This window comes from Biomphalaria glabrata, chromosome 5, assembly GCF_947242115.1.
Source record: "Biomphalaria glabrata chromosome 5, xgBioGlab47.1, whole genome shotgun sequence".
NCBI classification, from domain to species: Eukaryota; Metazoa; Mollusca; class Gastropoda; family Planorbidae; genus Biomphalaria; species Biomphalaria glabrata.
The window spans coordinates 11,833,291-11,849,366 of record NC_074715.1 but is presented as its reverse complement, the minus strand read 5'-3'; the positions used below and the strand labels follow the sequence as shown (position 1 = coordinate 11,849,366).

Genomic DNA, 16,076 nt, shown 5'->3' with positions numbered 1-16,076 from the left:
GCGAAACACTGTGCATTTAGTGCATCGTTGGAACAGTTATATCAAGGGAAACAACTGAGAACAACGAACGCTACTACATTAAATATTAATTGAGTTGTCTCTCTTACCACATCGAAGTACTTCACCGGAACACTGAAGTTTGGATTCTTTTTACAGTTAAGGACCACTGAGGAGCTGAGCACGTGGCCCGCACACTCGACGTCAATACGAGGGTGGTCCACTGATTGGAGCTGAACACGCTTGAGGTCACGGACACCCCAAAACAGGACCTGAATAAATAAAACAGCAAAACACAATTTCTTTGATGGTCGAAATAAAGTATATAACTCAAACATTGACTAATAATAATAATAATAATAACAATAATATTAATAATAATAACAATTATAATAATTTATAAATTCCTCAGTGGACACTGTTGATAGGACTAGAAAATGTTTCCCTTTAATGAAGCTCGACAGTGCCAGAAAAAGAAAATTCATAAATAATAATAATACACGAAAATGCTAAATATCTATTGAGACCTAACAAATAATAGCGCAGTTATAATGTTATATTATAAGGAAGACGGTCTAGCGTCGAATGGTGAATCATATTTGTAGATCGCAGTTTCACTAGCACATGGCTCATGAAATTGGTCACATGTGTAAATTGTGGAAACTAAAGGTAATTATTGTGCTGTCCATAGGCTCATGAAATTGGTCACATGTGTAAATTGTGGAAACTAAAGGTAATTATTGTGCTGTCCATAGGCTCATGAAATTGGTCACATGCGTAAATTGTGGAAACTAAAAGCGATTATTGTGCTGTCCATAGGCTCATGAAATTGGTCACATGGGTAAATTGTGGAAACTAAAGGCGATTATTGTGCTGTCCATAGGCTCATGAAATTGGTCACTTGCGTAAATTGTGGAAACTAAAGGTGATTATTGTGCTGTCCATAGGCTCATGAAATTGGTCACATGGGTAAATTGTGGAAACTAAAGGCGATTATTGTGCTGTCCATAGGCTCATGAAATTGGTCAAATGGGTAAATTGTGGAAACTAAAGGTGATTATTGTGCTGTCCATAGGCTCAAGAAATTGGTCACATGGGTAAATTGTGGAAACTAAAGGTGATTATTGTGCTGTCCATAGGCTCATGAAATTGGTCACATGGGTAAATTGTGGAAACTAAAGGTGATTATTGTGCTGTCCATAGGCTCATGAAATTGGTCACATGGGTAAATAGTGGAAACTAAAGGCGATTATTGTGCTGTCCATAGGCTCATGAAATTGGTCACATGGGTAAATTGTGGAAACTAAAGGCGATCATTGTGCTGTCCATACAACACCCTCGTTAGCCATTGGCCTAGACACAGAGGAACCAAAAAAAAAACATCCACGGTATTCCAGTCTTTCAACCACATGGTCTTAAAATTCAATATCGAGTTACTAAGCAATTTCAGGAAATGACGTCATTGTGTGCAGTTCTGGGGGGCGAGGCTTAAAGACAGGAAGGATGTATAGGAAGAATGCTGGGATTAAAAGTAAGGTCATTGCGTGGGTAGACATCAACATTTCCTATCGTTGAACATCCTGTTTAAAACTATACTCAACGAAATCGTATTAATGTCTGTAATTAAAAGACATATTTTGATTTCTTAACAAGCAAAATACAAAAAATACTTTAAAAAAACAACAACAACAATAGCGAAGCTTATATTAAGTGTATCAATCAGTTTGGGTCAGCCATGTAATTAAATTTGTAATAAGCCTCAGACGGCAATCTAAAAACAGGACTAATTCAGCTTATACCACCACTTCAGTCAAGTACTATTTCATTCCCTTGTTTGAATACCAAACAAAGTAATATATTACCAATAGTTAATTAACTAATTGGTTTATTTTTTTTATATTGATTCTTGTGTTGTCAGTTAAAAGAAATAATTGATCTGAGATTTGGTGGTGGAGAAATAATTGCCCAAACTTTTGGCCAGAAAGACGGACACACAGACGGATAGACAGACAGAGTGAGCTGATATAAGCTTTGTATAAAGTACTTGAACTCTTTGTTTCAAACTTGCACACAGGTAAAGTTCCTCTTTCAGACAATCTGGTCTATAGGGCAAACAATTTAAAGTCGTCTATCTCTTTGTCCAACGGTTAACGACCAGTTTGTCGTGTGGCCAGCACAACAACCAACCTCTTTTACTTTCCCCGACTTAAGTTAGGTACGCATTAAAATTAAATGGTCTCATTGGCGCCACATGAATCCCGAAATCCAAAATGTCAGTCTTCACCGAGATTCGTACCGAGGACTCCAGGTTCGAAAACCAAGCGCTACACCACTCGGCGCCTCCCCCCGAAGCGCACACATGCAGCAATGATTTAAAATCCAAGTCTCTCTTTGTGAGAGAGGGAGAGGGAGGGAGAGATAGGGAGGGAGGGAGAGAGAGAAAGAGAGGGAGAGAGAGAGAGGGAGAGAGAGGGAGAGAGAGACGGAGAGTGAGTGAGAGAGAGAGAGAGAGAGTAAGAGAGAGAGAGAGAGTAAGAGAGAGAGGGAAAGAGAGTGAGAGTGAGAAAGAGGGAAAGAGAGAGAGAAAGAGAGAGAGAGAAAGAGAGAGAGAGTGAGAAAGAGAGAGAGAGAGGGAGAGAGAGTGAATCACTTACTTCTATTCTGTGTTTACTCAATATTGGTCGGATTCCTTTTGGTACCGGCATGATGGGGCCACGGTCTCTCTCAGTGGCTGGCAGCTCGAGCGGAGGCAGATCTTGCCCAGAGGCGTCACCAAACGGTGCCAACTGTAACAAATGTTAAATAATAGTTTTTATCCTTCTTGTAATAAAATATACAGCGCAAGTCCCTTAAACATGCATCAACTTATAAAATAGTTACAGTATAACATCTCCAACGAAGGCAACAGATGAAGATTTTATTAGTTATTTGTTATATAAATGATTCTTAATGATCCAAAACCCATTTTAATACTAGATTCCTACTGATTTCATTTTACCATGAAAAAAAAAAGATGGGGGGGGGGGGGGAATTATAACTTCTACACTAGAAGCATTACACGAATTATAATCAATAACCTCTCACCCCCTCCCTCCACTTCTTTATTAGCTTACAGTTACTAACGTTTCATTATAAATAAAGATAACAAGTCCTTAGCTTCAACATCCTGGAATTAAAAGTAAGCTAAATTTTATTTTTATTATTGATCTACTGGCAACAGGGGCGTAGCTAGGAATTTTCCATTGTTTGGGGGCCCGGGGGGCTTGACCTCATTGACCTATTTTTAAAACAAACTACCTTTTAAAGATTGGACCCCACGATGACCTGCTTACTAGTGTAAAAACAAAACGCAAACTAAAACTCTATTGCCATATTACAAGGTCTTCGGGACTCGCAAAGACCTTCCTTCAGGGAACAGTACCAGGAAAAAGAAGAGTCAGACAGAAAAAGCTATGGGAAGACAACATAAAAGAATGGACGGGCATACCACTGAAAGGAGTTCTCCTATGGGGAAGAGACTACAGTCATTGCGGAGACCGATTTCTTTGAAGTCAGCTGACAGCCCCGGGCCCCACCAGTGTGCCGTACTGCGCGGGAGGATCTAAGTGTAAGTAAGCCTAGACAACGATTTAGTGTAGTGTTTTGTTTTTTTAATTGCTTCTTTATTTCTTAAGCGTCTGTCCCCTAGCTTAAGCTAATGAGGCTATTCTTGTTAACAGGGACTAGTGACCATGTTATATTGTGTTCTCTATTTGTAATGTTTATCTTTATATATTTAGACACACACACACATACTCACACACACACACACACACACACATATGCATACATATATTTTTTTATTTTATTTATTTTATTTATAAATTTATGTATATTTTTTTAGTTCTGAAATCACAGTATATTCTATTAGTAATCTAAGTTTATCTAATCAACGTTGAATATTTATTCCAAATAATTTCTCTATACACATCCGAGTTATTTTTAGCAAATGGTAAAAATCAAGATAATTTAAACAAACCACCAAACAAACCAGAATAACACACACACACACATACAAACATGCGAAGGGCAGAACAAACAACAACAATATAAAATAAACACTTAGAGTTATAAATAACCATTCTTCTATAAGAACATATATTCTATTTTGTCGTGAGATCTAGTTCCTTAGCTTAAGATTTTCCCTAGAGCTCTATCTGGTTCTTAAAAACTCCGTTTGCTAATTATTCTTGATACTTTATTCTTCCACATAGTAAAACAGCTTATCTTAATAAACAGCTTATCTTGATAAACAAATTCTCTTAATAAACAGCTTATCATAATTTAATCATAATGTATGTGTGTATGTGATGACTATTTAAAAACAAACAAACTTAATTATAAGATTATCTGCAATAATACGATATAAAACAAATCATACGAATTAGATCATGCTAAAAAAATAATATGCACTTTCCAGGCCGTCTCCACAGCAACGAAGCCTCGTGAAAACTTTCTTTTAAAAATGTAGAACCTATTTTTAGATCATACACCCCTTTGTCACTTACCTATGTCTTTCCACTTACATTTGTAGTTCCCCCATTCAGGCCATGCGATCTATAGGGCATCTTTTTCCGTTGCCCACAGTTAACGAGGGTGTCATATGGCCAGCACAACGACCAACCGTCTTTACTTTTCCCCAACTCATGTCAGGTACCCATTAGAGCTTGGTGGACTCAGAGGCGCCCAAAAATCTAGACATTAAAAATCCCAGTCTTCAACAAGTTTCGAACCCGGGACCCCCGGTTCGGAATCCAAGCTCTTTACCAGTCAGCAACCGCGCCTTCATTTGTATTTTACCCTAAAGCCACAGGATCGATTGTTATATAGCTGTACTTCGAGTTTTTGTACATATATTGTTAGGTTCGTATGAATAACCGGTCTATCAGCTAAGTATACTTTTTCATTGTTTATTTTTTAAAGGTTACTAATATAGCCCACGCCCCTGACGGAGCCACAGGCAATGATGAAATCAAAGTTATGTTATGAATACGCTAAGGAATTTTCGATTTCTCTTTTCTGTCTCTATTTTAAGTAAGTGTGTGGCCTCATTCTACTAAAGAGCAGCGTGCATTTGCGTAGAGACGGCACCGGCGTGAATTAAAAGTGCAATCAATGACAGGTTTAAAAAAAAAAGGATCAACAATGATACCGGCAGTATGGACTTTCGTGCGTAAGGTGGTGTCAGATGGGCCGCCTTCAAGTCGGATTCTTCGAAGGGTTTCTACGGTAGAGACAACAGCACAGAGCAAACGATCAGGTCAATGAAAGAATAAAACAAACGATAGTCTAAGTACATGAACAAATTCAAACCATGTAAACTGTTGGTGAGACGGTTTGGCGCCGCTGTCTTGGCGCTGCCGTTTTGACGCTGAAATATTTATCGATGAAATTTAGGAGACACAGCAAAAAAGAACTTATTTAACACAAACCTTTTTTTTTTAAAAATAAGCTATAAGATTTTAAAACATCATTCATCATTGGCCTCCTTCAGTCGTAAAACGACTATGGTTCATCTCGGACACTATTTCATGTGACTGTGGAGCTCTATTTTGGAGAGACACTCCCGTCCACATATTAAACCGCAGGTCAAGGTGACTTTCGCTTTGGTGGTAAAGGAGCCGGTCATTTTTCGTATGACACGCTTTTCTTCCAGAGCTGAGGCCCATGTTTTCTCGCTGTCCATAGCTTTCTTGGTCACCGTCTCTCTCCACGTAGTGCGGCCTAGAGCTGTGTCTTCCCAATGGTCAGTATCATTGTTCAATGTTTTTAAATCCCGTTTTATTACATCCACGGAGGTGGGGGCGACCAGTTTTTCTTGCGCCAGACGCAAGTTGCCCGTACAGAATGACTTTCGGGATGCGAATGTCCTCCATCTGGCGAAAATTTCCGAGCCAGCGATGGCGGAGTTGTCTGAGAAATGTAAGGATGCTGGGAAGGCCCCTTTCCCGCGAGGATCTCAATATTGTACACTCTCTCTTGCGATATGATTTTCAAGATCCTTCGGAGGCAGTGTAAGTGGATAGAGTTTAAAAAGAGAACATATTAGCTATAAATATCAAACACTTTTTAATAATCACCGATACGGCGGCGCCGAAACAGCCATCGTCACAACGGCATTGTCAAAGAAACCATGGCGCCAAAACGTCTTTCTTCATGATTTAAAAACAAAAAATTAAACAAATTAACACACAAGTGTAAAGTATACTATATTAGTTTCATACAAGAAAAATGTATTAGTACATTCTATGTAAATATAAATACTATATTGACATGCTGATTCATGCGAAACGGTCAGTTTATAGAACTGCTCGTAGGGAAAAGTCGCTCAAGTGTTTTCTGCTATTCGTCTTCTAGCCAGTCTTTATGTCACATCTATAAATCTAATATATAAAGTAGAATGTAAGGAGTTTGTTTATATGTATGTCCTTTATAGAGATCAAAACCGTTTGACCAATCTTAATGAAGCTTGATATGAATGTTCTTTGGATAACAGCGGTGATCTTAAGATATGTAAAGTCGCCCTAGAACAAGAGAGTTTACTAGATCTAGGTCAATGAGGCGTCTTGACATAGACTTAAACTATTAAAACAATATATTATTGCTATTATATATAAAACGAGAACAGAACGAAAAAAAAAAAAAACAAAGCCGGGTAAAACATAGATAGTATCTATGTAAAAAAGCTATTGAAAATCTGAGTTAACCATTGTGTTTAGCCATGACCAAATAGATGCAAACGACCAAACTCGGTCTTCTTGAAAGTTACCCCTCCTTTTTGTTTCTAAAATTTAATATTCAAACTTTATTTTAAATAAGTTGCACAAGTCTTCATTAGTTTTACTGTTGAAAACTTGCATAAAAAATTGTTCAGTCTTCTGAAACAAACAAATTTATCTATTTATAGACTAATGCTGACTGACTGACATATGTATCAAGAGATCTCTTAAACTAGCAAAAGGATTCGCATGAAATTTCGTGCAAAGGTTCCTTCTACCACTTAAGTTCTAAATAAGACTCGGCTTGGTATCTATCTATCTATCTATCTATCTATCTATCTATCTATCTATCTATCTATCTATCTATCTATCTATCTTTCTATCTATCTTTCTGTCTGTCTGTCTGTCTGTCTGTATATTATCATAGTATGAAATACATAGTCATTAGTAACGACATAGACACAGACATACGTATGTACAACTAGTCTTAGTACATATATGTGTGTTAAACACCATATCTTTACTATCACACCAGCATCCAAGAGTTAGAACAGGTTACTAAATCTACGTACAATATATAAGATGCTTCGCACCGTTCAGGCACTCACACAAAACTCACACTCAGACTCAAGTCGTATGGACTAAATCTATATGAAAATAGGGACTCGATGCATGCCGCTCACCTGAAGTAGCTCAAATGCAGCCAGCAGCTCACCTGCCCTGTCTGGCCCACGATATATATCCCACCACTCAAGGCGAGGTGGGAACTTGGGTGGACCATAGAGCTCCGTGCTGAGTTTGACCACTGGCCGGCACAGAGCTCGTCCAATGAACTCAGACTTGCCCTGGAGATAGGCCAGAATTTGTTTAGAGAAATAACAAAGAGAATATAAACACATTGGTTGTTATTATTCATTATCATTATCTGTCCCTTGACTATCGTCGTAGGAGTGCTGTGACAGTTTGCGTCACCAAATCCCTCCACTTTTCTGGTTAGAGGCTGTTCTTTGCAGAATATCAAGAGAGAAGCCTCTCAATTCTATTGTGTTGTCAAGCCAGCTTTATTGTTCCTAATAGATACACTTTAAATTTAAGCTACTAAAACTAAGCTACAAAACATATTTTGTTATTTTAATGCAGAGGTTCTCAAACTCGGTGACCCCTTGATACAGTCAAAAATTTCACAAGAACCCCTAAGTGAAAAAGCTACATAAATGCATAGTACATGAGTTACATTTTTGGGGGATTAGAGTTAGGTTATTGTAGGCTCAAACCTAGTCATGCCATCTAATTCGTCAGGTACTGACCACTTTATCCTGGTCAAATATCTCCACCACGATGGTCGGTGGCTCGTCCACTATATCGTCCATGGTCCCGTACATCTGGACTTCCTTGAGGATCAGCATCTCATCCCAGGTAGGACTCAACGTCTGCTCGATTACCTGGACACGACACAAAGACATTGATCAGGATCTTTACCTCTAATTCTAGCTCCTGGCCATGACCTCTAATTCTAACTACCGACCATGAACTCTGATTCTAGCTCTAATTCTAGCTCCTAATAAAGTTCCCCCTTTCAGACGTTGTGGTCTACATGGCAGATGATGCAAGGGTCATCTGTTTCTGTGGCCTACGGTTAACGAGGGTGTCATGTGGCCAGCACAACAACCAACCGCCTTTACTTTTTGTCAGGTACCTATTAGAGGCCCCAAATTGAAAAATCCCAGTCTTCACCAGGATTCGAACCCGGAACCTCGGTTGGGAAGCCAAGCGCCTTGCCGCTCAGCCGCCGCACCTCCCCTAGTCCTGACCTCTAATTCTAGCTACTGGCCTTGACCTCTTATTCTAGCTTCTAGCCATGACCTATAGTTATAATCCCTAACAAAGGGATAATAAAAAATATGTTATAATTTTAATATAAGTTCCCAAGGCTTTTTTAGTTTAAGGCGCTAGCTATAAAATACTAATTCGTATAATTAGTTACAATTTATGGTAGCATCATTGATTATTTAAGTTAAGGGAAAGAATATGTAATACAAGATTAAGTATCTATTCTCTAGTCCACTATCTGGTCACAAAAACTGGTGATCCTACCTGAGTTGTCATACTTTGTTCAGCAAACGCTATTCTCGCAAAGGGGTCAGACAACCCGGAGGCATCTGAGCCTATGAGTTGCCTCGCCTGGTACATGTGTGCTCTCAGCTGGAAAGACTGGCGTTCTGGAGACAGAAGCAAGGAATCATGTCATCTAATGTGCAGCTCTATCATATGAAATCAAGCTATTGGCCGAATCGTATGGTAATGCCCGGGCCGATTTTGTCCCCCAGTCCGCCCCGGATTTAAAGATAACTTTAAAAAAAAACACATTTTGTATGTAAAATCGAGATAAAGAAAATCCTCTACCTGTATAGTGTATACAATTTGGAGGGACTCCGCAAGGTTTACTGGAAGACCTCAGCTGCTTCGTCTCTTCATATCCTTTGGGCAATCCTTTCAAGTAATCTTTCTTGTGTTTGGACAAGCCAAGCCAAAGGAAGACTTGAAGCTTGGTCTGGATGGTCCACCCAGCTGAGCCCATGGCTTTCTTTCCTGGAAGCTAAACAAGTCACAAAGAGACATTGAAACGAACGCGTGCCGTATTTGGGAAAAACTCCATAAATTTGTAAGATCTAAAATGTTTTGTTTTTCTCGTTTCTTTTTTTATTCAGTTTTTTTTTTAAATTGTTGAGATGTTGGCCAAAGGTAATGAATTTTATTTTTAAAGGTCTTGGCATTGACCTACTCTGGGCCATGTTATACAGGATTTATCTATTGGGACTCATGGAAGGAATTAGGGAATAGCATTATTTATATGAACATATAAAGAAATAAGTTTACGAAACTTTAAGTGTAAAATTATAGGCTTTATTAAATTGATAAGATACATGGTAGGTTTAGTTTCTGTGAACAGCAAAGTGATAGGTGCTGTTAATATGAGACTTAACATATTAGGTTTAGGGAAGAGTTGATTCGAGATGTGAAATGGATAGGGTAACCTCGAAAACTGTGACATTAAGTTGCCTAGAAAAGCAGGATGATAGGTTTATTTACAACGAGAAGTCATGTAATAGATCTAGGTTCAGTCAAATTGTAAAGAAAAAGTTAATAGGCTCTGTCACCCTGGCAAAGAGAAGTGGTAGGTTGAGATTTACTGAGTTATCAGGAGAGGTAAAGAGATAGGTTCAGTTACCTTCAGAAGTAAAGTGATTGGTTTGCCACAGTCTCGGCCTCTCTCTTCGTCCACTATACTGTAGATAATCTGTCTTGCAGGAAGTCTCTGGTAGGCGATTCTCTTGTTATTGCTGACCATCCAGATTAAAACGTCCGGCAGAGCATGCTGAGGCTGGGGGGAACACAATCATTGAACATTCTGGACATATGTCAACAAAACGTCAGATAGACACGAAACTATCGGCCAGATTATTTTGAAATGCATGGCATTCGGTACCATTCTGACAAATGCCAGCCTTGGTCTATTTATATCAAATGCCAGGCTTTGGTCCACTATGGTCAAATGGAAGTTTTTTATCCAATTTTGTCAAATACCAGGCTTTGGTCCAATTTTGTCAATGCCAGGCTTTGATCCAATTTTGTTAACCCTTAAAACGCGTGTGGTAGTTTAGCCTCTAAACATCAGAATGTGTAATTCCACTTTGTATGCACTCATTGTAAAACAGCTCTACATTTTAAGGGTTAAATGCCAGTCTTTGGTCTAGTTTTGTCAAATGTCAGGCATTAGTTCCAATTTTGTCAAATGCCAAGGCGTCTGGCCCAATTTCGTCAAGAGTTTGGAATTTTTTTATTAAGCTCTGTTTGTCTGCACGTCCATTGCAAGTAGAATGTAGAAGATGATCCATTTAGTAAACAGACTTTTAATATAAAGGAGACAGAGATTCGTTTATAAATCTTATCCTATAGTATTTTAGTTTATATTCACTTTGATCAGACTTGTAACAATCTTATTTAAAGTTTAATTTAAAGAAGATTTGTATCCAACAATTAGATAAGTCCCACCACATTATTTGAAATATGAAAGTTAACAAATATGGACCTCTCTCCTACATCTTAATACGGGTAGTCAAGTTAATTATGTGCCTCCTCCATCTCTCCCCCCCCCCCCCGGCGCCTTTTCCCCTTTAGGACTTTATAAATGGATGATAAAAATAAAATGTCTATGTTTTAGTACTACTTTGATCTACTATTCACCTCTATGGCCAGACTTTTCAGCTTGTTAAGGTATTGAGTCCCAGCCTTTAACTTGTCTTTCATATTTGATTTGGTCACTGTTGCTTTCATGGTCCTGGCCAAGGTCGACATCTGGTCCTAGACGCAATGAGAAAGAACGTGAAAAAGCGTGGACCGCCCTTGGGAGTCCTTTATAGACTTTTGTTACTTACACACAGACTTAATTCTTTTTTTTCTAACAAAACAAAAAACAAAAACACACATTAAATAGGTATTGTTATGAATACATATCTTAAATTTCTTTTCGTAATTAAATTTATTTTCCCAACTAGTATCAGAGCTGAGAAGATACCGAAATTAAACAAACAAAATATTCAAAACTAGCCGACCCTCGGCGTAGCATACGCCGCTATTAAGTGGCGGGTGAACACTTCCTGAAAGACACACTTGTCCAAATAGGATGGGTGGTTGGGCGACGTAGAGAATTATATTTACAGAGAAGATTACTTGTTCCGCCCCCACCCTCTTTATTTTTTGAGCCGCGCCCAGTGTCGCCCCGAAAGTTACGTGGGGTAACTATAGCCCGACTTGCAGAAATGACAGATTTATCTTTCCATGACTTTTTTCATCGAGGGTTAGAGAGTCTGCTGCGTGCATCTTGTCCCGCACGGTTGGGCAACGTAAAGAATTTTTATACAGATCCTTTTATTTTTTAAAAAAGTAAGCTTTTCTAAAGATAATAACTCCGCCCTTAAAACTATATATATCAATTATGTACAAGTTATTTCCCTTATTCGATATCAAACAAAACAATTAATTAACAATAATAAATTGACTAATTGAATATTTTTGTTTATTGATTCGTGTTTTGGTTAGGTGCAATAAATAATTGTTTAAAGAATCAGCTTGATCGCAGAATGCGAGAGGGAGAAATGACATTTACAATTATTTAAGAAGAGTAAACCCAACAAATTTAGCTATATATGTGAATACTTTAGAAATAGTTTCCATTGTTGGTAAATAAAATTAATAAATTACCAGTAATTAATTGACTATTTGGTTACTTCTTTATTGATTGATTGTTCAAACTTTCAACTTGCTGCGAGAATGGGTGGAGTTATTATTTAAGTGGACTAAACCCAACAAATTTAGAAATATCTGAAAATACAGAAATATTTGTTTCCCTAGTTGGTATGAAAAATATTATTAATTACTAGTTATTAATTGTCTAATTCGTTACTTTTAAAAATTGATTCATGTCTTGTCTATGCCAATAGATAATTGTGATAAGTTTCAACTTGATCCGAAAGTTGGAAAAAAGGACAGACAGAGTGATTTGATATAAGCTTTGTAATTAAAAAAAAACCAAAAAAAAAACTGACCATTTCTCTGACCAACAGTTTGTGCCTCTCCTTGTCCAGTTTGGTTTTCCCAGCAGCTGACCCTCCCCCTGTCCCTTTGACCAGGGAGACAAATTTGGAGCAGCCTTGACCGAGCTCTTCGAAGACCATCCTCAACTTCTGCTCGGGAAAGGGCTGCTCCTCTTCGATCATCAGGTTCACCGCGGTCAGGCCGTCGTCCAGCTTTTCGCAAATCTTGTCGATGATGTTGGAGTTGTAGAGCCGCCTCCGATGGTCCTCAAACATGTCACGGACGTACACGCAGGGTTTGTTCTGGTAGTAGGGTAGGTGGTAGTAGCACTTGTCAATGGTGACTGGTTTCACAGGCTGTGTGGTACTGACCCATCTATCGAACGAAAATACAACACATGCGACATTTTTAATCAAAAGGAAAGGCTGATTTCAACTCTTTCAAATAGTATTTGAGTCTGATGGCCTATCAAACATAATCTTATTCTCATTTTGCCCTGTTCCAATTATTATAATTAATAATGGAAAAATAAAGCGTAATAAATGTTATGAAATGTTTTGTATTTTCTAATAACAGCTTGTTGCTTGAACGGAAGAACAAATAACATTACTTCACGTAAAATCTACTGTACATTATACGTAAACATGTAATTATAGTTTTAGGGATATAAATTGGTAGATTTCCATGTTTGTTTGTAAAATGTTTGACACATTTTGAATGTTTCTGAAGATAATTACACCATAGCCCAAACCTCCTGCAGGACGACGTGGGATGGCTGTGGGCCAGGTTCCAATCCGGACCATTGTGACCACCGAACAACAGTCCAGACAGCATACCACAAGACCTTGAACTTGGAATAATTTGTTAGGTCAAAGTCACATGTCAATCTGTGTTTAGGATTCCAAGTCATAGCTTGCTGTAACGGTTTTAAAATGGAGGGTATTTTGTATGCACTGATCGTTCAACGCAAACTTAATGTTCTACGGATGTTCGTCGTTCATCACAAGTGAACAAGCTTCAAGAAACTGTGCGAACGGATTCGGTTCTTCAAAGAAGAATCACAACCTTGGGACCAACCAAACTGTCACTTAGGGGCTAGTGTTTTTGACAGTTCTAGAACCGCCCAGCGCTGTTGAACTCATAGGATTATTGCAGTGGCGTATTATAGTCAGTTACCATGTCCTATATTTAAGGCTAATTTATATAAGCAGAAGATCGAGTCTAATCTGCAAGACAGTAATGTATTCATTATATCTAATATATGTTGAGAATATCATGTGCCTTTCTCAATTGAGAGTATGATTTGCAATTCTCTATGAAGTTAAAATTACCGTTTCAGACCTTAGGATCTTATGATGTAAAAGTCTCTTGATTCAATGACCGACGGTTAACAAAAATAACATGGGGAAACCACAATGCACGGCGGCATTTACTTTTTCAAACAATTTTTTTTTTTATTAGGAAAACACGTATTCCCAGGATTAAAAAAAGAATGTAAATCATCTTATTATTTCATTATGTAATATCTGAAATAGTAAAGGTTGCTACAGCAATGTCAAGGGAGACAATTTTACATTATTTTTTTAGCCTTATTAAAACTAATAATAAAATGCTAACTTATTAACATTTTAAATTAGGACTATATTTATCTTAATTTCTTTTTGTATTTATAGACATTCTTACATGGATAAAAGTTTAGTAGTATACAAATATAACATAATTTATTTATTATTTTTGGGTAGGGGAAAACTTTTGGAGATAGTTCAGGACAATCAAGTTTAAATGTATAAACTGTTATCATATTAGATCCATACCATTTCTATCAACAGGGTTATTATAATACAATACATTAGATAAGGAAGCTTTAGAAAAAAATGACAGCCCTACATATCTTGGAGTCACCTATGACCCGAGACTAACCTGGAAAAACCAAATAGATAAAACACAGAGTAAAGGCATCCAGAGACTATCCCTCTTGAAACAATTAGCTGGCACAGATTGGGGAGCTAATCACAACATCCTGAAAAAGACCTATACCAGTTAAGTAAGACCTGTACTAGAATATGGTGCCACAGCATGGGGCTCAGCAGCCCAAACCAACCTAAGAAAAAAAGACAAGGTTCAAAATATTGGTCTAAGGATAATGACAGGAGCAATATAAACAACACCCATAAGAGCTATAGAGAAAACCGCTGCCCTGATCTCTCTGGATGAAAGAAGAGAAATAAAAATCCTTTCCCAATTCACTAAATTGGAAACCATGGAAAGGCACCCACTCAGAACAAAAATCCACAAAACTGGCACAAAAAACCGTCTCAAAAGGACCAATTTCATACAGGAATCTCTAAACCTAAAAAAGAAACACCAACTTGAAAAACTTTGTCTGCAATCCTCGATGCACTATAATGAATCTCCACCCTGGGACGAACGCCCTCTTCCTACTATAAGGGACCATATTGAAAACATAAAAAGAAAATCTGATTACAGACCAACAGAACTCAAGGAAATAGTAAACTGTTTTCTATAAACCAATTATCCTAGCAATCAGTGGATCAGAGTTTACACGGATGGCCCATCCCATAAAGCCACCACAAATGGAGGAGCTGGAATACTCATCGAATGGCCGGATGGAGGAAAACTAGAAAAATCCTTTGAAACTGGAGAGCTCTCTGACAGTTACAGAGCAGAAAGGGAAGCACTAGCACTAGCTGCTACCATGCTAGCAAATCATCCAAGTTCCCCACACAGTCAGATTGTCTTTCTAACCGATGCGAAAACAACCCTCCAAAGCCTGCAAAACTCTGATTCCTCTTATATTAAAAACCCCAGAACAGCACTTACAAAGCTCAACAACAACAGAAAAAAAAACTGTTATTCAATGGATACCAGCTCACATACAACTAGCAGGAAATAAGAAGGCTGACACACTCACCAAGAGTGGGAGAACAAACTCACAAGTAAACTCTGCACTCTATCCAGAAGAAATGAAGAAATTAATTGTAAATAAAATATATGAGAAATGGACGAGCTCTCATTCAAATCACAAGAAAGATGACGCTTACTATAAGCTATCCCGACAAGACCAACGTCTAATCTTTCGACTCACGACCGGAAACAACAGAATGCAACAACACAAGTACCGGAAGCTCAAAATTGGAACCAGTGAAATCTGCCCATGTGGAGTATCACCAGAGAATGCCGACCGCGTCCTCCAAAACTGCTCTCTTTACCAAGAGGCTCGTATAAAACACTGGCCCCAAAACACCCCAATAGAAAGAAAACTATATGGAGACCACTGGGCAGTTCATCTCATGTATTGATCTAGTCATCTGAACACTCCAATATAACAATGAGATCGAAGAAGAAGAAGAATACAAAGATATCGGCCATTTTAAGTACATCTTACTGTGGTGTGTCCAGGCTGGAGGTCATGTTGTCATCTTCACGACCGGAAGCTGCTTCAGAATCATCGGAGCTACTGTCTCGGCTGTGTCTGCATGGCGCGTTGTAGCCATCCATTACGTTCCCAGCATTCCCTGAGCAGACGAGAAAGTTTGTTGCTGCTGAATTACATTTTTTTAAAATTCATAAAACTAAATTTTACCCGTCCATTTTGACTTGTGTGCCGATGTCAGGTATTCACCACTGGCATCTGGCAAAGAATTAATTATACAAAATATACCAACTTGATCTACACCTGAGTTTGTTGGTTATATGAGCATCTCA

The 16,076-nt window shown here is 38.2% G+C and overlaps 1 protein-coding gene across 7 annotated transcripts in view; it reads right to left on the bottom strand.

The window, feature by feature from the left end:
* The window catches only part of LOC106074152 (otoferlin-like), a 181,065-nt gene that overhangs the window by 71,976 nt on the left and 93,013 nt on the right, over positions 1 to 16,076 (bottom strand). For 6 of the 7 annotated variants that reach the window (XM_056030249.1, XM_056030247.1, XM_056030253.1 and 3 more), the window contains 11 exons: positions 15,757 to 15,886; positions 12,362 to 12,725; positions 11,001 to 11,117; positions 9,985 to 10,137; positions 9,159 to 9,351; positions 8,850 to 8,974; positions 8,063 to 8,197; positions 7,439 to 7,600; positions 5,189 to 5,260; positions 2,652 to 2,783; positions 108 to 269 (listed from right to left, as the gene is read on the bottom strand). In XM_056030249.1, the coding sequence (XP_055886224.1) occupies positions 108 to 269; positions 2,652 to 2,783; positions 5,189 to 5,260; positions 7,439 to 7,600; positions 8,063 to 8,197; positions 8,850 to 8,974; positions 9,159 to 9,351; positions 9,985 to 10,137; positions 11,001 to 11,117; positions 12,362 to 12,725; positions 15,757 to 15,886 (1,745 nt within the window). The remainder of the gene's footprint in view (positions 1 to 107; positions 270 to 2,651; positions 2,784 to 5,188; positions 5,261 to 7,438; positions 7,601 to 8,062; positions 8,198 to 8,849; positions 8,975 to 9,158; positions 9,352 to 9,984; positions 10,138 to 11,000; positions 11,118 to 12,361; positions 12,726 to 15,756; positions 15,887 to 16,076) is intronic. The other variant, XM_056030252.1, reaches the window with a different exon arrangement.